This window comes from Carassius gibelio, chromosome A21 (genome assembly GCF_023724105.1).
Source record: "Carassius gibelio isolate Cgi1373 ecotype wild population from Czech Republic chromosome A21, carGib1.2-hapl.c, whole genome shotgun sequence".
Lineage (NCBI taxonomy): Eukaryota > Metazoa > Chordata > Actinopteri > Cypriniformes > Cyprinidae > Carassius > Carassius gibelio.
The window spans coordinates 21,509,799-21,531,996 of NC_068391.1; the positions used below are offsets into that span (position 1 = coordinate 21,509,799).

The 22,198-nt window shown below is 41.6% G+C and overlaps 3 protein-coding genes across 6 annotated transcripts; 2 read left to right on the forward strand and 1 right to left on the reverse strand.

Annotated features, from left to right (window-relative positions):
• Positions 1–36: 36 nt before the first annotated feature.
• On the reverse strand, positions 37–4,741 carry si:dkey-71d15.2 (SH3 domain-containing kinase-binding protein 1). Of its 4 annotated transcripts, none has more exons than XM_052536318.1 (6): positions 4,433–4,741; positions 4,078–4,160; positions 3,645–3,752; positions 1,130–1,305; positions 994–1,057; positions 37–662 (listed from the first exon to the last, which is right to left on the reverse strand). In XM_052536318.1, the coding sequence occupies exons 1-6, from the start codon at positions 4,455–4,457 to the stop codon at positions 624–626; spliced, it is 495 nt and encodes a 164-aa protein (XP_052392278.1). In that variant the 5' UTR covers positions 4,458–4,741; the 3' UTR covers positions 37–623. The 4 variants fall into 4 exon arrangements, with proteins under 4 accessions (XP_052392278.1, XP_052392281.1, XP_052392280.1 ...); XM_052536321.1 differs by having other exon boundaries at positions 4,074–4,206; positions 4,433–4,740; XM_052536320.1 differs by having other exon boundaries at positions 4,074–4,160; positions 4,433–4,739.
• Positions 4,742–6,697: 1,956 nt separating this feature from the next.
• Positions 6,698–14,546, forward strand: kif20a (kinesin family member 20A). Its single transcript, XM_052537731.1, has 19 exons — positions 6,698–6,868; positions 7,138–7,322; positions 8,582–8,695; positions 8,780–8,899; positions 8,977–9,115; positions 9,190–9,365; positions 9,515–9,620; positions 9,784–9,996; positions 10,074–10,185; positions 10,336–10,410; positions 10,524–10,667; positions 10,742–10,910; positions 10,992–11,135; positions 11,477–11,616; positions 11,685–11,787; positions 12,199–12,448; positions 12,517–12,608; positions 12,712–12,849; positions 13,584–14,546. Exons 2-19 carry the CDS (start codon positions 7,149–7,151, stop codon positions 13,908–13,910), a joined length of 2,736 nt encoding a protein of 911 aa, XP_052393691.1. The 5' UTR covers positions 6,698–6,868; positions 7,138–7,148; the 3' UTR covers positions 13,911–14,546.
• A 1,907-nt stretch (positions 14,547–16,453) lies between these two features.
• On the forward strand, positions 16,454–22,162 carry LOC127941507 (15-hydroxyprostaglandin dehydrogenase [NAD(+)]-like). The gene is made up of 7 exons (XM_052536589.1): positions 16,454–16,598; positions 17,155–17,278; positions 17,789–17,895; positions 19,413–19,509; positions 21,364–21,440; positions 21,541–21,704; positions 21,795–22,162. The coding sequence occupies exons 1-7, from the start codon at positions 16,506–16,508 to the stop codon at positions 21,943–21,945; spliced, it is 813 nt and encodes a 270-aa protein (XP_052392549.1). The 5' UTR covers positions 16,454–16,505; the 3' UTR covers positions 21,946–22,162.
• The last annotated feature ends 36 nt before the right edge of the window (positions 22,163–22,198 follow it).

A 22,198-nucleotide genomic window follows, 5' to 3' on the forward strand; every position in this document is an offset into this window, starting at 1 on the left:
TTTTTAATTGATCAAAAGAGACATTTATATTATTTGTATTTATTTTTTTAACTTCCTGTTCATCAGACTTCTGAATAAATGTATCACACACAAACATTAAGAAGCAACTGTTTTCAATAGTGATAATTAGAAATGCAGTAAATCATAATTTTTCATGATTTCTGAAGATCATGTGACACTGAAGACTGGAGGAATGATGCTGAAAATACAGCGGAGCATCACAGAAATACATTACACTTTAACACAGATTCACACAGAAAACAGATGTTTTACATTAACATAATATTTCATAATTTTTACTGTATTTTTTATCAAATAAATGCAGCCCTGGAGAAAAAGTCTTCCTGGAGCCTAACAGTATTCGTTGAGCTTCAGAATCCTCCTTCACACAAGATGGAAAAAGAAAATGTATAAAGATGAAATTAAATGTAAGGTCAGGTGTAAATTAGTCTAACCAATCAATGCATTTGATGGTTTAAAACCCAAAAGGTGTTTTACACACAATGCAACTCAATATGTGTTCAGTGAGTCTTGATACACAGGATCTCTCCTCTATCTGTGTTCTTCGTTGAGTTTGTGGCGTGTCCGTCGTCTTCGAGCTGTGTTGGAGACCTCAGAGGTGCTCACTTGGACATGCGTTTCTTAAGGCGTTCTACATCAATCTGAAGTGTGAGAGAGCACAAGTGAGCGTTGATAGTCAGGTTATGAAATAAGAACAGTGCTGGGGTAATACATTACAAGTTATGATATCAGATTACACTTTTCAATTAACTAGTAAAGAGATGTACTACTTTACATTTACAACAAAATATCTGCGCTTCATTTTCAAAACAAATTCTAATGTAAGGTACTTTACTGTTTTTCAATTTACGTATGCCTTTACAGTTGAAAAAATATTACTTTGCTTTTTGTTTCACCCCAGCCCAGATGTCAAAAAGTAATGCAAAAGTAATGTTTAACATCTAGAGGCTCTTGGCTCATCCTCACGCTTACTTGCAGCGACAAACGCATCTTCTTTTCTTCATCCAGTTCATTCATGAGCAGTCTGATCTCTTTTCTGAAACACAATGCCATTATGTTTACAGAAATACAAGGGTAAGAATCCCACAACAGCATGCATTCATATTACACAAACTTATGCTGAGTCTTGAGCGTGTCCAGTTCATCTCGTAGCTCTTGTAGCTCCGCTCTCATCTGCTCCATAGTGACGGGGCCCTGCGGGGCCGCTTGAGGTTTAGAGGATAATAACTGCGAGAGAAACGCTGGGAGCTGAGTCATGCCAGAAGAAGAGCCGCTGACAGGCTCCTGAAAAACAAAACCAAAGGGACGATCCTAAACATTTCATTTGTGAGCAGTTTGTCCTCTAGGGCCCTCAAACTGTCAGGGGCCACAAAAGCCTTGTGCTGAGTTCAACAGTGTAAGTAGATTACTGTACTAATTACTCTCTCTAAGAAGTTATGCATAACTAAAAAAAAAAAAAATTGTCTTAACTAATAATTACTTTTTAAATCCAATATCAGCCTCGATCAGTACAATGATAGACATGAAACTGCTCTTTTAATTCAATAACCTAAAACTGCGTAGATTATTTTTTCAGCTGACCAAAGTATTTAAAGGAGAAGGTTAAATTAAAAACATGCATTTTAACATTAAGTGTTAAATCCACTATTATTCTGTATAGAATTTTTCTATATTCTATCAAATATTTAATTTAATTACATTTTACAGAAAAATGAAGAATAGTCCCTTATTTTACTTTTTCAAGCCAAATGTAATTATATATATATTTATAGACTCAACCCATCTCTTTTAGAGAACTACAGACCAGTTTCCCTTCTTCCTTTCATTGCAAAAACACCTGAACGAGCTGTGTTCAACCAAGTCTCTACATTTCTCACACACAACAATCTCCTTGACAGCAACCAATCTGGCTTCAGAAGTGGACATTTAGCTGAGACGGCCTTGCTCTCAGTTGTTGAAGCTCTAAGACTGGCAAGAGCGGAATCCTAATCTTCAGTACTTATCCTGCTTGATCTGACCGCTGCTTTTGACACGGTTAACCACCAGATCCTCCTATCAACCCTACTGGCGAAAGGCATCTCAGGAACAACACTTCAATGGAGTCTTACCTATCAGATAGGTCCTTCAAAGTATCTTGGAGAGGTGAGGTGTCCAAATCTCAACATCTAACTACTGGGGTGCCTCAGGGCTCAGTTCTTGGACCACTTCTCTTCTCTGTCTACATGGCATCATTAGGTTCTGTCATTCAGAAACATGGCTTTTCATACCACTGCTATGCTGATGACACTCAACTCTACCTCTCATTCCATCCTGATGATCCGACGGTAGCTATTCGCATCTCAGCTTGTGCATAAGAACATTTCTTGCTGGATCATCGACCATCACCTTCAACTCAACCTTGCCAAGACAGAACTGCTTGTGATTCCAGCAAACCCATCGTTCCATCACAATTTCACCATCAAGTTAGGCACATCAACCATAACTCCTTCAAAAACAGCTAGAAGCCTTGGAGTTATGATTGATGATCAGCTGACTTTCTCAGACCACATTGCTAAAACTGTCCGATCCTGCAGATTTGCTTTATTCAACATCAAGAAGATCAGGTCCTTTCTTTCGGATCATGCTGCACAACTCCTTGTTCAAGCTCTTGTTCTGTCCAGGCTGGACTTTTGCAATGCTCTCTTGTCAGGTCTTCCAGACAGTTCTATCAAACCTTTACAATTAATCCAGAACGGGAGATTAATCTTTAATGAGCTGAAAAGAATACACGTCACACTTCTGTTTATCAATTTGCTCTGGCTTCCAATAGCTGCTCGCATAAAATTCAAGGCATTGATGTTTGCCTACAAAACTACCACTGGCTCTGCACCCATTTACCTAAATTTGTTACTTCAGACTTATGTGCCTCTAGAAGCTTGCGTTCTGCAAGTGAACGTCGCTTGATTGTTCATCCCAAAGAAGCACAAAGTCACTTTTACGGTCTTTTAAATTAAATGTTCCTTCTGGTGGAATGACCTCCACAACTCAATCAGAGCAGCTGAGTCCTTAGCCATCTCCAAGAATCGGCTTAAAACACATCTTTATTTGACTATCTAACTTCAGCACTCACTATTCTAATTCTATTCTTTAAAAAAAGACCTCTAACACTAGCTTGCTATATTCTTTTTCTATTACATCTGTTTTCTTTTTATTTATTATATTATTTAAAAGCCCTTGCTACGTGTAACTGAGACTTGTTATAGCTCTTATATATCATTGCTCTTTTTGTTGTTTTTGATTGCTTTTATTGTCCTCATTTGTAAGTCGCTTTGGATAAAAGCGTCTGCTAAATGAATAAATGTAAATGTAATTTAATGATATATATTCATTAATTAATTACTAAGTAATGCAATACAAGCAACACTGCTAATAGGGACCTGAAGGTGAGCGTTAGGCCTAAAAAAATCAAATTTTGTTGACTACTGTTTTAATCAACATTTTTAGACTAACATAGTCTAAACTATTTCCTATTGCTAATAATTGACACTGAAATTAAAATCAAATCACAATCATGATTTATGACACAACTGCAATATAAGAGAGAGGTTTGGCAAAATAAAGTTTTTCTTGTCAAACAGACTTACTGTGGTGTCTTTCGGGGCTTCTGTGTTACTATATAGAAACCTGAGGGCCAGCAAGTCTGGTTCCTGATTCACTTCGTTCATTTCCTGTCCTGGTTCTTCCTCAACAGCCTGCAAAGAGAAGTAATAAACACAAAAACACTCAATATCTTCACAGAGCATGAGACTTTGTTCATACGGTTTCATCTTAGGGTTAGTATTCCAGTAATACTGTAATTTAATGGATTAGGAAACCATCACACTGTTCTGTACAGTATCAGTCACACAGTGTGTGAGCTGTTAGGATGTGTGCAGTATGTGACATACACACCAATTAAGACCGAGAAGTTAAATATAACTCAAGGACAAAACATGACACAGGTTCTGTGTATCTGAGGAGCTACAGCAGGTTTGGATGACATGCAGTCATTTAATACGTGATAACTGACTTACTGACATGATTAAGAGAGAGTCTGCTGTGTTCGGTCAGAAGGCGCTGGTTCTCGAGAGTCGACACGAGGCTCTTGAAATCTTCAACATCTGTGACGATGAGACGCAAAATGTGGAAAATAATGGACACACAGTTCTGGGGAATACAAGGTGCCAGTCTATCATTTATAAATGACCGTCCTTCAGTATTCTAGATCATAAGTAATAATAGAAAGATTATTACTTATGATCTAGAATCATAAGTAATGAGAAACAAAACAAACATATCAAGCACAATAGAGCACTTACTCAAAAAGTTAAAATGTAAAATGCAGGCGTGTATTCTGTAAATGAGTAAAGAAACACAGAGACAGATGTCTTACCCGCAGTAAATGCGTAGTTGCCCATGGATCTGAGACGAGAACAAACTCCAAAAGCACAAAGAGAATAATCTAAATGCACAATATAAAACAAGATTTCACTGAAGAATCATTTGGGGAATCATTTCTGTATTTCTCAGCCTGTGGAGGGATCCGTGTGCACTTGTAACTCTTGTTTTTGTGCATTCAGCTTCTTGCCAGTCTGTGGTCACTACATTAATCTATAAATAGTGACTCCTCACACCAACTGTGTTGTAACTGAACACCTTCATGACAGAGACACTATTGTCCAGACAGAGTTTAGCCACAACCTCTCACTCATTCGTCTGATCCAGTCTGAGGAATACAAACAATCTAGTGATAAATCAGACATTATATTAGAGTTACAGATGCATCTAAAGCATATTATTGTATTTCCAAAGTCCAGTGATAAAACACTGTGGGGTTCGAGGTCTGGCCCGGGGAACTCACACGTCTCTGTTTAGCAACTTTTCATTGTGATGCTTGTGTACTGATGCTCTGGTGTTTCTGGTGATACTCGCTCCTTCTATGGAGCCCTCGAGACACCAATCAGACGGGACTGCAGCATGCACATGTCCCACACATCTGTCTCTGATTCGTCCCACTGATTCTCTCTCTGTGTGAGTGAACAGACCTATAGAATAAAACCTAAACCTAAAGCCTTTTAGATCAAAAACACTAATTGCGTGACTTGTGTATGTCTGATTTTATCATTCACTGGTAATGCAGCATGCAAAACAACATCTAAATCCTCACAGACTGTCTTCTTATGATGATGGGGGAAATTCATTTATTTATTTATTTAAATGACTAAAGAACTGCTGATCAGACTGGACAAATGCAAACGACTGGTCGGTCTAAACTTCCTGAGCATCTGGACTCTGACTTTCACACATCATTCATATTTTGTGGGACGTCTAGGTCCTGAAGTTCAGAAGCTCACAGACGGTTTAATAACACATTCAGACTGACCAAAAGAGAATGAAGAAAACATTTGTGCTTGAAAACAACATCATTCATCAAAACTGGAGTAATGTGACACTCAGGCATCGAGCTATGCAAATATATGCAAATACACAAACAACTCAGTTTTAGCAATGAATTAACAACCATTTTGGACATCATGTCATCACTTTCACACATAACACTGAAACTAATTTCACTCTCTGTTTTGATCATTATACATTTAAACATATAGCTACCCTTATGAAAATTAACCATGGTTGTATTATAGTAAACCATAGTAACCATGTGTTGTTTTACTTTTAAACTATGGTTAGCAGTGTTGGGGAAAGTTATTTTTCAAATGTAATGTATTACAATATTCCATAAAAAAAAGTAACTAACTATTTGAGTTACTTTTTATGGAAAGCAATGCGTTACATTTCTTGTGCATCACATTTTCTCATCTGATATTGGGTTTTTTTGTTTTTAATATAGAAAGTTATATTTCTGGCAAATGTAAAAGCCTGTTCACACTAAAAGTGAAATAAATAAGAACCGGACTGAAGGAAATGTAAGCTCAAACTGCTGGATTGCATGAAGAACTCAAACACTTCAACACTTTCTTCTCAATCACAGAACAATAAAACACAAATGTTATGTTTATCTAAAGGCATTTGTGCTTATGTTTGAATAGGTCAGCAGTGAGGAGTGGAGAGCTGTCAGTCAGTAACTGGGAAAACTTACATATTGTATACTAAATATTGCCTGAACATTATACACACACACACACAAACACACACACACACACATAAATATAGCTATCCATATACATCCACTTGGATGTGCTCATACACACCTAGCAATGGACATTTTAATCTGTATGCAAGTCGAAGCATATTTCCCATCACATTTTGTATTCTATGCAATCAATGGCAGTTTTCCGTCAAGGTTACGTAATGGCGTCATCGCGCTACGATGTCACAACGTATTTTAACGGCTTTTAGCAACAAATCGACCTGCCTTTTACAGTGAAAATTGGTTGGCAACACCGCTTCGTTTCACACTTTATACGTTTTGCACCATTTAGTATTGAACTCTACCCATTTAAAAATATTTACATTTTAAATAAGAGACTCAGTTTTCTAGTTAGCTGCCACGCCTCCCCCGAAGGGAGGGGAAGCGCTTTATGAAATACTGACCAATCAAAAGGAAAGTATTTTCTTCCGGCGTGTCTGATTGGACAGTTGGAGTTGCCTCCGGTGCGCGGTGATTGGTGGAGCGCGCATACCGCGGCGTTCGAATTTATTGTTAGAGAGCCGTTAGTGAGTCGTGCAGGTGGACGGACGAGTTTAGGTTAGGTTACTTACAGTACTAACTGTGTCCAGGTTAGGTGTTCTGATCCTAGTTTAACTGTAGGAATATCTTATATAACTGTAAAATTACGTTTGGAACCAGTGGACGTCATAAATCAAGGTACGAAAATGCATTTGCCGAGTGTTTGCGAATATGCAATGCTAACTGCTAAGAGCAAACAAAGCGTTAGCTTACTAAAATAAATCCTGTTATTCTGTCGAAATGTTTATCGGTTATTCTTGTATTTTGTTGTTAGCTATAATGTATGTTCCCAAGTCAGTCTTTGAGCCGAGTGACTAATGTTTCGTTAGTTAACTTTATCTGCCCATGCATTACCGTCCTGACAGTAATGTTAATGTTCGTTGTTTTGTGCGCGTTCTCGTGTCTAGTGTGTGTCATCATGGCTCTGGCTTCTCCGTGCGCGCTCCTGTCTGATGAGGAAGAGTGCGGGGCTGTGTTTGAGTCCACTGCTGCTGATCTGGGATCTGTGGTGAGATCTCAGCGCTTTGTGTCTGTTCTACCGGAGATCTCCGTCATCAGCCCCGGGGCAGACCCCCGTACACACCCCACAGAGGTACGACTGACTCCTGGACTCTTTAGGGCTTATAACGGGTGACTTCCCTTCCATAGTGTTGTCCCTCAAAGGGGCAGTTCACTTACAGAATAGAAATCTCCTGGTAATTTACTGCATGTCTTGTCTTCTGCGCAAAGAAATGAAGAAGGTTTTTTGAGGAAAACATTCCAGGATTTTTCAGTAACGTTATATAATGGACTTCAGAGGGGACCAACGGGCTGAAGGTCCAGATCACAGTTTTAGTGCAGCTTTAAAGGGCTCTAACTACATGATCCCAGCCAAGGAATAAGAGTCTTATCTAGAAAAAACACTGGTCATTTTCTTTAAAAAAAAAAAAAAAAAAACATTAACTAGCTGGACTTCTCCTCTTCTGGTAGACGCTCTGACTACTTTTTTTTTTTTTTTTTTGACCAATCCAAGATTTAGATTTACATTATTTAACAATTAACTAAAAGTAGAAGTGCTTATGGAAGTTAACATTGTTTTTACTGCAAGTAACCGAACTGTATCTCTGGGTTCAGCTCCAAACACACCTGAACCAGTCGATCCAGCTCCTCCAGATCACTAGAGAGTTACAGACGGCACAAAACAACACCTGGTTACTACACTTACAGTGTTATAAACAGAAAATAGTACTATGAGCTCAGTTTTATTACAGAATTATGTTTTAATGACTCCGTTATGTTTCAATAATCAAAAGCCTGATTCAAATGAACAATAATGGGGCCCTATAAAATGTTTTATATTTGTTGTCTTATTATTTAATAGCTGTCATCTTAAATTATAGTAATTAAATTAACACATAAAACTTAAAGTTTCTTTTAAGTGTGCAACAAAGGTTTATTGTTGAAATGAAAAAATGGATGAAAGAATGTTTTAGTTATCACTACTATTTTGGTTCACTTTATTTTGGTGGGGTGTTGTGAAGACCTTTGAGTTTCTGTGTGTATATGATTTGACAAGTTATCAAATGAAATGGTGAAATCCAGACATACTATTAAAATAGCAGTTTTTCTTTCAGTGTAATACTCCTAGACGCCAGTCTAGTATATAATGTGATGTATTGTACTGCACTACTGTTGATTTATTCATCCAGTCATATGAATGTTTGTGTAGTGGGCTCTGGTGTCTCTCATTATCAGACTGCCAGAAGCAGCTCCTCACACTGATTGTATTCATTAGAGAGCGCTGTAGGAGATGTTTCCCGCTGTGTTAGTGCTCAGGGGCTCAGATGTTGATGGATCTGTTGGTCTGTGCAGATCACGGCTGATGTCAGTAGACGAGGCAGCGCTGACGACGGCTCAGACAAGCTGAAGGTTTTCCTGCGGATCCGTCCTCTTACTGACGCAGAGAAGGAGCGAGGAGAGGAGCAGGTGAAGGAGCGAGGCACACTCTTCTGACGCTCTAGAACTGAGGAAGGGATGTTTGTCTGACAGTGAAGTCTTTGTGCTCTTCAGGGTTGTGTGAATGTTCAGTCTGAGGACAGTCTGCTTCTCCGAGCGCCGAAAGACTCGCGCAACATGAAGAGTGCCGAGAGAGGCGTCGCTCAGAGCCTGCACAAGTTCAGCTTCACCAAGGTAAGGCGTCCACCCTCGAGGAAGTCCTCACAGAGCAAGCTTCCCCCCGGATCACACGACTCTTCTCACTCGAGCAGATCTTTGGGCCGCAGAGCTCTCAGCAGGAGGTGTACGATCACACCGTACGGGAGATGGTGCGAGACGTTCTGCGTGGAGAGAACCGGCTCCTCTACACGTACGGCGTGACCAACTCGGGCAAAACCTACACCATACAGGGTGAGACGTCCTCCGGTCCGCACGGTGTGTGTGTGTGTTCAGCTGGACGGTGTTAAGAGTGTGTGATTGAGCAGGTGCCGGTGGAGAGGTGGGTCTGCTGCCCCGAGCGCTGGTCTCCGTCTTCCTGAAGCTGTCTGGACGCCTGTACTCCGCCATGGACCTCAAGCCCGTGCTGAGCCAGGAGGTGCGCAAACTGGACGCTCGAGAGGTCCGCGCTGAGGAGATGCGGCGGGACGCTCTGCTGAGAGAGGTGACACACATCTACAACCCTCTGAGGAGGGTCAAATCCTCACTGTCAGTCATTATATTAAGAGCCAAGAGTGGGATACATGTGTGAATGAGCGATCAGTGATAAGAAGCAGTTGCTGGTCTGAGTGTTTGTGTGTTTGTGTTGTTCAGGTGGAGAGCAGCGGTGGAGCTGCGTCCCGGCTGCGAGCGGGTCTGTCCTGGGACAGCGGTGTCAGTGGACTCTCAGTGACCAGTCACATCACAACACAGCTGGAGGGTGAGCCGCTCTCACATCCACCCAGAGCTACGTCACTCGCAGCACAGACTTGGGTTTGATGAATGCTGATGTTAGGTCACTTAAAGACTCCAGCTTTGCTTGCTAGATGTGTTTGAGATCCTGACGTGACCCTGCTTCGGCGCGGTGTGTGTTTGTCCTCCAGATTCGGACGGAGTGTGTCTGGAGACGAATGGTTTGTGTCTCAGCGGTGGAGAGGATCTGGAGGAGGGTGTGCAGTTCTCCATCTGGGTCTCGTTTTATGAGATCTACAACGAGTTTCTTTACGATCTCCTGGACACGTTACCTTCACTGCAGTCCCACAAGAGAGCCACGCTACGCCTCAGCGACGACAAACACGGAAACCCTTACGTGAAGGGTGAGAATCACAAACCCAACAGAACTGAGATTTAAATGTGTTTTGATGAGACTGAACGGTGCGTGTCGTTGCATCAGATCTGACCTGGATCCAGGTTCAAAGTGCAGAAGAGGCCTGGAAAGTGCTGAAAGTTGGACAACGCAACCAAAGTTTTGCCAGCACTCACCTAAACCACAACTCCAGCCGCAGGTACGAATCACCGCTTCTTTACACGTGTCTTACTGTGAGCAGCTCATCCAATCATGCGTCTCCTTACAGTAGGATGAAGCATTGTGACACTTGAGCTCAAAGTCATTTAAACTATAATAATATAATGATGTGTGTTCTTGCCATTTCTAGCCATAGTATCTTTACCATCCGTGTTCTTCATGTCAAGCCTCAAGCGGAGCTGGGACACGTGACCAGAATCAGCGAGTGAGTCGTTCACGTTACGGTCGGCTGCTTCAGTAGTGCTGTCTTCTGTAGTTGTGGTATTGGACTGAAGCCTGTAGATTTAAGGTGGAGCTGTCCTCTGTTTGGTCCGGCAGGCTCTCGGTGTGTGACTTGGCAGGATCTGAGCGCTGTAAAGCCCAGCAGAGCGGCGAGAGAATGAAGGAGGCGAACAACATCAACACGTCTCTGCTGACGCTGGGCCGCTGCATCACTGCTCTGAGACACAACCAGAACAACAGGTGAGTGCTGCTTCACCGAACGAGGAGCAGGAGGCTCGCTGGGGCCCGGTCCACTGACTCTGTCATCATCACAGGTCACGGCCTCCGCTGGTGGTGCCCTTCAGAGACAGCAAGCTAACCAGGGTCCTGCAGAGCTTCTTCTGTGGTCACGGCCGCTCCTGCATGCTGGTCAACATTAACCCCTGCGCCTCCACATACGACGAGACGCTGCAGGCGCTCAAGTTCTCTGCCATCGCCACACAGGTGAATATAACACCCTGCTCAGTCTCTCCTCTCTGGAGAACATCCTCCACTCACACATCTCTCTCTGTGTGTGTGTGTCAGCTGGTGCACGGCCCGTGCAGTAAGACACGCGTGGCCTACATCCTGTCCCTGCTCCGAGAGCAGCATCCCAACACCACTGTCCTGGAGCAGGAGGAAGAGGAGGACAGCGATGAGGAAGGAGACATCACCATGTTTGATCCTGAAGTAAATACAGCTTCACTTGATTCTTCATAAGAGAGGCGAGAGGACTGGCTGATATAAAAATACAGAGTCCGATGTGTTCTGTTCGTCGTCAAGATTCCCCAAACTGGGGTTCCTGAAGGAACTGTTAGCTAATAATTAACTGCATCAAAACATTTCAAATAGCAGTCCTGAAGACTTCCTGAGTGTACTGTAAGCAGCAGGATAGTTTAGAAGAGAACATTTGAAAGCTGAATGTAATTTGTGGAATCTGATACCGTAATGCAGTTCCCATGTGACCTGTGTATTCTCATGTGATGTCCTGAAGGTTAGAGCGGTTTGTTCTGTATGTCTGTGCTGTGCAGGCGCTGCTGAAGGCCATCGATGTTCTGAAGCGTGAAGTGCTGCGTCAGCGGCAGGAGAAAGAGGAGCTGGAGGCTTCGGTGCGAGAGCAGGTCTGTGCGGAGATGATGGAGGTGATCAGCCGCATGCAGGACGACTTCAGGTGCTGACCGCTGCTGTGTGTGTGTGTGTGTGAGACGTGGTGATGATTTAACTTCCCTCTGTGTGCAGCGAGACGCTGGAGACCGAGAGGGACCTGATGGAGAAGAGATGTGAGAACAAACTCAACAACCTGAAGAGCAGCCTGAAGAAATACTACAGCCAGGAGCTGGAGGTCAGTCATCTGCTCTGAACACGGTCTGAAACGTCTCTTCTGCTCACCAAGGCTTGATTTATTTGATTCAAATATGGTAACAATTGTGAAATATTATTACAATATAAAACGGCTGTTTCCTGTGTGAATATCTGTTCAAATATCATTGACTTCTGTGATCAACGCTGAAATGCTGCATCTTCAGTGTCACATGATCTTCAGAAATCAGAATATGATTTACTGCTTCTGATTATTATCAGTGTTGAAAACATATGTGCTGCTCAATATTGATGTATTTCAGGATTCACAGATGAACAAAGTTCAAAAGGACAGCGTTTGCTATATAGATGATTATTAAATACATAATGAACAGAATGAGTGTAATCTCTGTTAGGGGACGTGATGTTTCAGTGTGTTGCTCTGGTGTTGAAGGAGCGAGACGAGGAGATCCGAGAGCTGTGTGCTGCTCTGAAGGAGAAGGACGAGGGTCACGCCGGCCCAGCGCCCATCTTCCCTCCTCTGAGTGACGTCAGCGGTCCTCGGCGCTCGCGGCGCCTGGCTTCCACACACAGGAGAGAGCCGGAGCAGGAGAGCGTGGAGCTGACGCAGTGTAAGGCTGAGCTGGAGCAGTGCCGAGCGGAGCTGGACCTCAGACACACAGAGCTGCGTCTCAAGACTCTGGGTAAGAGCAGAAACAACCGTCTCAGGATTCACAGATCGTTCATCAACTAAACCCTCACTCTGGTTCAGAACTGAAGCGTCTCCAGGAGAACCTGCCTGTGACGAGCACCACAGGAACCCTGACCTCTACAGCCGAGCGCAAGCTGCAGGAGGGCCAGCGGGTCAGTGCTTCTCATTTACATTGACTGACCATCAGGTGAACACCAGGAGGGCTCGTAATGTGAAGGTTTAGAGCGTGTGTGTGTGTGTGTGTGTGTGCTGTAGAACCTGAAGCAGCTGCGGATGGAGCTCCAGATGCTGGGTGTGAAGCTGCAGTCTGGAGAAAGAGCCTGCTGTCGTAACACCGACGGAGAGAAGCTCAGACACGCTCTGTCCTCAGCTGATGGCAAACTGGCCAAACAGGTGACCACACACAACAGAACTTCAACAGACTGAGCTGGGGTCTTAACCGACAGGACGCAGCTCTAAAGCGGTTCACACCAAGAACGATATCCTGTTTATTCACGTGCGTTTGCGTCTTTAAATTCTCGAGCTCGTTACAGCAGGATGCATTCTGATTGGCTGTCAAATTGTTCTAAAAATTATATCATTTAGTTGTAGTGTGGACTCTGCTATTTTATATCGAAAATGATTTTTAAAGCTATATAACGTTATCGTGCTTGGTGTGAACGGGCTTTAATTGATGGAATTTTTACCCTTCCTGTGTAATACTGTGTTACAAACATTAATGCTGGTAACAATCATTGTATAATCTGGATAATCCACAGCTAGCCGTGCATTATATGATTTTAACGTGCTTCGCGTCAGGTGGTTCTGTGGCTCCTCATTAAAATCATTGAATGCACAAGTAGCCGTGGATTATCCTTTATTTAATAAGTAAATTTACTTGAGCTATTACTGATATTCAACAGTGTCTAGCTGGATTCTTCCACACTAACGTCTCTTCCTGTCTTCTCTCTTTTACTCCTTTCACACTAATTTAGATTAAATACATTTACTAGCAAAATCCAAATGATGATGCACAAGATTCACGTGCATCCCTTCCTCTAAACTACTTGCTTTTATTAATTGTATTAACGTCCCTGGTTTGATAAGGACTAAATGAAGCATGCTCACCCCGCTGGCTGTGTTTGTAGGATCAGATGCTGGTGGAGCTGCACACGAGTCTGCAGCTGGTCAAAGCAGAGCTGCGTAAGAAGGAGGATGTTGTGTCGCAGCTCCAGCGCAGCCAGCCTCCTCCAGCGCCTGCAGCGTCCGGCTCCTGTAAGAAGAGAGGATGTGGTGTGGCCGTGACTCCTGTGGAGAACCAGCCTCCGGAGAAGCGTCCCTTCTTCCGCTCGCTCTTCCCGTCTCGCACGCCCTCGCGTCAGCGTCCGGAGGTGGGCACACCGTACACCCGTGTGCTGCGCTCGCGCCAGCCGTCCCCCCCATCCACCCCCTTACAGCGACGCTTCCAGTACTAGCAGACAGACACCAGCTTCACCTCCGACAGTTTATACTTCTGTCTTTAATATAATCAGGTGCACGTTTGATGCATGAATGGGATTTATTTTAATGGGAATTTTCCCCTTTTTTTTTCTTTTTATGTTTGTCATTTTGATAACATTTTAAAAGGCTATTACATATTTTATTTTTCTCATACATTAGTTTTTTTTTTTAATTTTTATGTGGTATATTATGCAAACCAAATCAAAATGTAAAAGCAATATAGATTCCAAATCGTAACTTGTATTCCTTTGTCTTCCGAAAGTATGTTGTACATGAAGCTGAACCTAACTACTCAATCTGTAAATCTTTCATGGGTTGCTGCTTGTTTCAGAGTTTGAGTGTGTGATGCTTTAGGAGTTCAGTGTTATTGACACCGAATGCACTCGCAAGACTTTTTTTTTTTTTTTTTTTTTTTTTTTTTTTTTTGTGCCGTGTGTTTTAAGTTTCCTAATGCAGATTTTATCACTACATTCTTGCTCTGGCTCCTCTTTTGCACATTTTGCATTAGTTTGGGAAGGTTAGAGATGTTTGTTTGTCACTTTTAAATGTCTTTCCACTGTATAATCTCAACTGAAGCGAGTGTGAATGTAATAAAACACTCCACTGTTAAAGCTTCATCCGTTTATTTGACAGGCTCCATTATACAGGGTTATTAAGTGTGCTTACAGGAAGACGTGTGTGTGTGAGAGATGGAGGACAGGGCGAGCGGACACCGTCTCCTGATGGGTGTGGTGTTGGTGTTCAGTGGGTTTAAGAAGCAGGTAAAGACAGGTCTGTGGATGACGGCTCTTGAACCCAAACACGTGTTACAGGATTAATTCAGCTTGCCGTTTAGTTCCACAGTGCAGAGAGGAATTATTTAACATGAAACCAAAGCGTTTCCTTCTCTGGACGTGGGGTCTGTAGTCTTTGCTGTAGGTTACACCCCAACCACAGCTTCCTGGACTTGTCATGTTTATTCTGATCTACCAATAAACTAGTGTCTAAACACACACAGAAATGTATGGTCAGGTAACGGTGAATGTGTAACGGTGAATTAAAGGAACAAGATTTAATTTTAGGAATAAAGACAATAATGTCACTCATGACTAATTAGATGACCTAAAATTATGGTTTCATATATCAATATACCTATGTTTCTCATTTCAGTATTCTTATTTATTTCTGTGATGCTCCGCTGTATTTTCAGCATCATTCCTCCAGTCTTCACTGTCACATGATCTTCAGAAATCATGAAAATATGATGATTTACTGCTCAAGAAACATTTCTGATATGATCAATGTTTTTCCAGGGTTTTTTGATGAACAGAAAGATCCAAAGATCAGCATTTATTACAATTGTATCGATATTGCATAGTATCATCCCCAAAAATTCTAAATAATCAGAAAATATTACTGAATAAAAATGTATTCCTTTTTTTTTTATCCCTTTTGATCGTGAAGGAGCCAAGTGTGACTCCTGAACAAAGAGGAACAGGGTTAAACATTGTGTCTGTTGTTAATTATCATCAGCAAGCTCCTTGTTTTGCTTCTGTCACATCATGAGAAGCACTGGATGAGTATAGTCCTGCTCATACAGCACACATCCCTCATCTCTGGGCTTTAAAGAGAGCCTACAAACCAAACTCCGAACAGCTTCGTCCTCCTGGATCAGATGTGCTTGAGCTCAGTTTCAGAAGAAGCACTGAATAAGATTTACACGTCATTCACTGGAGGAAGTTCTTAAAGGTCTTGTAGACTATAAATGTCATGACCGTATCTGTTTGGAAATGATGGTTAACCAGCCTGTGAAATGATCATTACAGGGCCATGCGTTACACAGGGCTTTGCAGCAGACAGGTGATCTCGATCTCAAAAGAATTCATATTTTCACCAACAAAAATGGTTTTAAGTCATTTATTTCAATGTTTTGCTGTAGTGTGTCAGCACTGGGGGAAGTCGTGGCCTAGTGGTTGGAGTTTGACTCCTAACCTGGGTTGTGGGTTCGAGTCTTGGGCTGGCAATAACACGACTGAGGTGCTCTTGAGCAAGAAACCGAACCCTCAACTGCTGTGTGTGTGTGTGTGTGTGTGTGTGTGTGTGTGTGTGTGTGCATGGGTTAAATGTTGAGCATGAATTCTGAGTATGGGTCACCAAACTTAGCTGTATGATCCAGTTTGTAGAGGAGCCCTTGATTGGAAGATGGAAGACATGGAGATCCAGATCTTTTTGTTTGTTCATATATTTTTAATAGCCTATTTAACAGGCAAAGCTCTTCTGTATCTAAATTGTTTGAATATCTGAATATTTATTTTGTGACCATCTTTTGATTATTTTAACAAAAGCAACAATATAATGATTTAAATAAAAATAATTATAATTATATATAGCCTATATATAGGTCAGTGGCCCTATATACCGGAATTCGGTCCCCGGAGAAAACTAATTGAGGAAGCCTGATCTAGAACTCAAACGCTTCGCCGCGTGCACAGAGCTGCTGTAGCTCCTCCCTCTCTGAGCTCGTCACGCTGCCGGTGTTATAACACCCGAGTAACGCTGTTTGAGTGACGGGTTAACGGGTGTGTGCTGTGATGGATCTGAAGGAGAAAGTGGCTGTAGTGACCGGAGCAGCTCAGGGTTTGGGCAGGAGCTTTGTCGAAATACTCCTGAAAAACGGAGCGAAGGTAAAGTGAATACATTTAAACAAATAATTATAAACCCTTTCGATTATATTATATTATGACAAAAACACGAGCTTGGGTAGAAAAAGCATCGTTAGACAGAATTATCCACATATGCAAAACTGTATAGTTTGACACAAACCTAGGAAACGTTGGAAAAAGTTAATATTAAATTATTAAAAAATGTGAAGCATCCTCGAAACGTTTAACCGTTTAAAAGTCTTGTTGCGATGACAAAAATAAAGAAATAAATAATAATAGTAATAAATAAATACAAAATTCTGGGATAAAAAGTAAACAGGCTAAAATAATCTCTGTTCATCAAAATTCAGACCTAAGTGAAAAACTGGCAGAGAACTGTTCTGTGGCGTCAGATCTGATTGTGTTTTTTAGTTTTAGTTTATTAGTCAATACGAAGTCTTTACACTAGTTGCTTATTTGTAAATGAGCAATAATTTTATTTCAAAGTCATCTTATTGAGGAATGTAAAGACCGTCAGGGCCCTGTTCTGTATCTCACAGTCCTGTATCATAGCTCACACTGATGCATGTGATGACAGGTGGCTTTAATCGATGTGAATACATCTCTGGGAGAGGAACTGAAGAGCACACTTGATCAGGAACATGGACGTGACCGGACTGAGTTCTACACGGCTGACGTCTCATCAGAGGAAGACTTCAAAGGTCTTTCCAAAACTCAGAGATGTTTTATTGTCTGGCACTGGGGATGATTGCATGCGCCTCTGACTGATATGGCTTACAGCGTCACAATGCTCTATTACTCACTCTTATCCAGGAGAACAACAGAAGCAGGCATACCGACACCAAAGTGATGTGATGAGTCTTGTTTAGTCTAGCACACTAGTAGACACTACACATAAAAAGGTGTTTTATTATTATTATTTAAAATAAATTAGAGTGAATAGAAAAGAATAGTGCTAGTATTAATTGGTCAGGTGCTGACGATGTGTCTTTAGATGTTTTTTGAATATGGCTAAAGACTGTGCTGCTGGAATTTAGATCAGCAGGTCATTCACCAGAAAAAGGTCTGTGAGGGATTCTGTGCCTCTTTGGGATGCACCACGAAGCGCTTTTGGAGTGTGTGCATGAGTCCGAACTATTACTCAAGTGAATTATAAGAGCTTGAAAAGAGAGTGTGGATATGGTCTGAATGTTTTATGTTTTTCCTTTCAGGAGTCATGGGAAAAATTATTGAAACATTTGGCCGCATAGACATTTTTTGCAACAACGCAGGGATCATCAATGAAAAGCACTGGGAAAAGACTATAGCAATCAACCTGGTATGAGTGAGACTGTTTGTCTCTCTGTCCATCTTTCTGTCTCTCTGTCCATCTTTTTCTGTCTCTCTGTCCATCTTTCTGCCTTTTTCTGTCTCTGTCCATCTTTCTGTCTTTTTCTGTCTCTGTCCATCTTTCTGTCTTTTTCTGTCTCTCTGTCCATCTTTCTGTCTTTTTCTGTCTCTCTGTCCATCTTTCTGTCTTTTTCTGTCTCTCTCTGTCCATCTTTCTGTCTTATTCTGTCTCTGTCCATCTTTCTGTCTTTTTCTGTCCATCTTTCTGTCTTTTTCTGTCTCTCTGTCCATCTTTCTGTCTTTTTCTGTCTCTGTCCATCTTTCTGTCTTATTCTGTCTGTCCATCTTTCTGTCTTATTCTGTCTGTCCATCTTTCTGTCTTTTTCTGTCTCTCTGTCCATCTTTCTGTCTTTTTCTGTCTCTCTGTCCATCTTTCTGTCTTTTTCTGTCTCTCTGTCCATCTTTCTGTCTTTTTCTGTCTCTCTGTCCATCTTTCTGTCTTTTTCTGTCTCTGTCCATCTTTCTGTCTTATTCTGTCTCTGTCCATCTTTCTGTCTTTTTCTGTCTCTCTGTCCATCTTTCTGTCTTTTTCTGTCTCTGTCCATCTTTCTGTCTTTTTCTGTCTCTCTGTCCATCTTTCTGTCTTTTTCTGTCTCTGTCCATCTTTCTGTCTTTTTCTCTCTCTGTCCATCTTTCTGTCTTTTTCTGTCTCTCTGTCCATCTTTCTGTCTTTTTCTCTCTCTGTCCATCTTTCTGTCTTTTTCTGTCTCTCTGTCCATCTTTCTGTCTTTTTCTGTCTCTCTGTCCATCTTTCTGTCTTTTTCTGTCTCTCTGTCCATCTTTCTGTCTTATTCTGTCTCTGTCCATCTTTCTGTCTTTTTCTGTCTCTCTGTCCATCTTTCTGTCTTTTTCTGTCTCTGTCCATCTTTCTGTCTTTTTCTGTCTCTCTGTCCATCTTTCTGTCTTTTTCTCTCTCTGTCCATCTTTCTGTCTTTTTCTGTCTCTCTGTCCATCTTTCTGTCTTTTTCTGTCTCTGTCCATCTTTCTGTCTTATTCTGTCTCTGTCCATCTTTCTGTCTTTTTCTGTCTCTCTGTCCATCTTTCTGTCTTTTTCTGTCTCTGTCCATCTTTCTGTCTTTTTCTCTCTCTGTCCATCTTTCTGTCTTTTTCTGTCTCTCTGTCCATCTTTCTGTCTTTTTCTCTCTCTGTCCATCTTTCTGTCTTTTTCTGTCTCTCTGTCCATCTTTCTGTCTTTTTCTGTCTCTCTGTCCATCTTTCTGTCTTTTTCTCTCTCTGTCCATCTTTCTGTCTTTTTCTGTCTCTGTCCATCTTTCTGTCTTATTCTGTCTCTGTCCATCTTTCTGTCTTTTTCTGTCTCTCTGTCCATCTTTCTGTCTTTTTCTGTCTCTGTCCATCTTTCTGTCTTTTTCTGTCTCTCTGTCCATCTGTCCGTCCTTCCATCTGTCGGTCTGTGTTTTCAGCTGAAGTGTTTTGTGCTCATCTCAGGGTGGAGTGGTCAGAGGAACGTATCTCGCTCTAGAACATATGAAGAAGGAAAACAGTGGTAATGGAGGAGTCATTGTCAACATCTCATCTATGGCAGGTTTGATACTGTCTCTGTTTAAAATAAACATAGATTAAACAATTACTGTTTTTTTTAATCGCTCAGCACATTTTTTGAAACAGTCTTAACATTCTCTAAACTGTAAGTGTTTGCTGGAACACCAGAACTGTATTGCATGCCTGCAAGATGTAGTAACTCACCCAAAACTTTTAATTCATGCCTCGTGATTTAAATGATCATGATTAATGATTTTTGTCATGGTGAGGCACACTTTCTTTTCAGCATGGACATATTTGTTACATGCAACTTTCATTCCATGGTATATGCAAATTCAATCTTGTTACGTTCATTTTTTTTAAACTGATTTGTTGACAGACTGCTTTCTATTCTATACAAGAGTGTCAGTTTTGTCTGTGCCACTCTGACTCTATGATTTCACCATCCAGACAGCTGTGTTACTCAACAATTACACCAAGTTCAGTCAGAAATCTTGGTGCAATCTTTGATGACCAGCTGACTTTCAAAGACCACATTGCATAAACCGCAGGTTCCATTGCACACCATCAGAAAGATCAGGCCCTTTCCAACGGAGTGTGCTGCACAACTTCTATCCAGGCAATGTTCATTTCTAGGCTGGACTACTGCAATGCTCATCTGGCTTGACTTCCATCACATTCAATCCTCTACAAATGAGTCAGAATGCAGCGGCACGACTGGACTGAGCCCGAGCCCACGTCACACCTCTCTTTATCTCCCTGCACTAGCTGCTGGTTGAGGCTCACATCAAGTAAAATTAAATTTATGCATTTAGCAGACACTTTCATCTAAAACGACTTCCAGTGCATGTGTTCCCAGGGAATCGACCCCCCAACCTTGCACTAGATAGCGCAATGCTCTACCAATTGAGCTACAGGAACACATTAAACACTTTAAAGTTCAAGACATTAATGATGGCATAAAGAAAGAACAGCCACAGGCTCCTGATCAGCACCTGCCTACCTCCACTCTATCAAATCCACATCCCATCCAGATTTTTAATTATACAGTACATTAATTTTTGTAGAAATGTGTTACATGTAAACTGAAAATTCACCATTGCTTCCCCTAAGAGCTCCACTGGTCTTACATGACTTCCTCTTTCAAGACAAGCAAGGATGAATTTTCAGTTTACATGAACCATTTAAACAGATATATGTACCGTACAAATAAACGTATTCATACAGTGCTGCTGTTGTGAAGTTCCTCCTTGTTCTGAAATAGTCGTGATTGTGCAACGCTCCATGTATATTCATCCAAACTCAAGTGATGAGCAAGATTGTGATTCCTGTTTCATTACAATTGCAAGAAGATTTGCAAAGGGGTGGAAAAGTTTCAGAAAATGTACAACAGTTTCCAAAAGATCCTGCAAAGTTTCTGGAAAATGTCTGTCCTTTTGTAACCCTAGTGGCATGCCATTAGCAGACATTACAACCATCCCTTGTCAAAAATTGGTTATTGATAACTGAATGGATCAGTTTGCATCTGATGGCTCACGCAATGTAAAAAAAAAAAGTTTAGAAATTGTGAAGAGTTTGACAATTCCACTGAGAATCAGCTCATCAGTTTTGATCAACATCCCATGTGCATGTAGTTGGTGTAACCACACGTGCAAAAAAACACACTTGCATAAATCTGTTTGAATTGAGCCAAAGCAGTTGAGAAAAACGGTAAAGACCTTCGTAAACCTAGTATACAACCAATATGACTGACTTTCATCTGTTGTGCACAAATGAAGATACTTTAAAGAATGTTTCCACTGCTTTTGTCCTTGCAAAGTAAGTCAATGGGGTCCAAAGATGTTTTTGATCCCATTTTTGAGGTAAATGTGACTGAATGTTCGCCTGTCGGCCGCAGGTCTGGGGCCTTTGCCGATGGCACCCATCTACACAGCAACTAAACACGGCGTGGTGGGATTCAGTCGTGCCATGGCAGTACGTATCTCATATATGAAGCAATGTGTTTCTTTTGTGAAAGAGAAAGTCTCTGATTTGAAAGTCTCTGATTTGTATTTCTTTAATTGCTCATCACCAGGCCGTTTCCAAGCTGTCTAACTATGGGGTGAGGATCAACATTCTCTGTCCGTGGTTTGTGAAGACCAGTTTTCTGTCCGTCATGAGTTCAGAAGAGCATACTGGAAGCTTCTTTCCCCTGAAGGGTTTAGCAGACGTGATGATGGAGAGTCGCGGCTATCTGGAGTGAGTTTACAATTCTTCATATCACGTCTGAGTTAAATCATCAAGACTGAGGAAGCTTTGTTCGCTCATATAATTGTGTTTTCATCGCAGGGCGGATGTTGTTGCCAAGGCCTTTCTTGTTCTTGTGAAAGATGAGAGTAAGAATGGAGATGTTCTGATGATTGATCCCGAGGGGGCAGCTTTTGTCTCTTTCCCCGAACAGGGCAAGAACATGCCATGCACTCCGGTCAGTCTCCAGTAGCCAATCAGCTTCATCCTCATCCGCTGACGGCGTTCCTGTCTGAGCATCCGTGTGTGTGGACGGATATGGGTTTGGGATTCAAGGATTCATCAGACATCTTAAAATAAGTTTTTAAAGAAAATCCAACCAAACCCTGGAGATCTAGACACGACGTCAACCTGAGAGCTTCCACAAAGAATGGCTTCATATAAAGATATTAAGACAGAATAAAGATTAATCAAACATTAAAGATCTGAGATCATTTCTTTGTAAT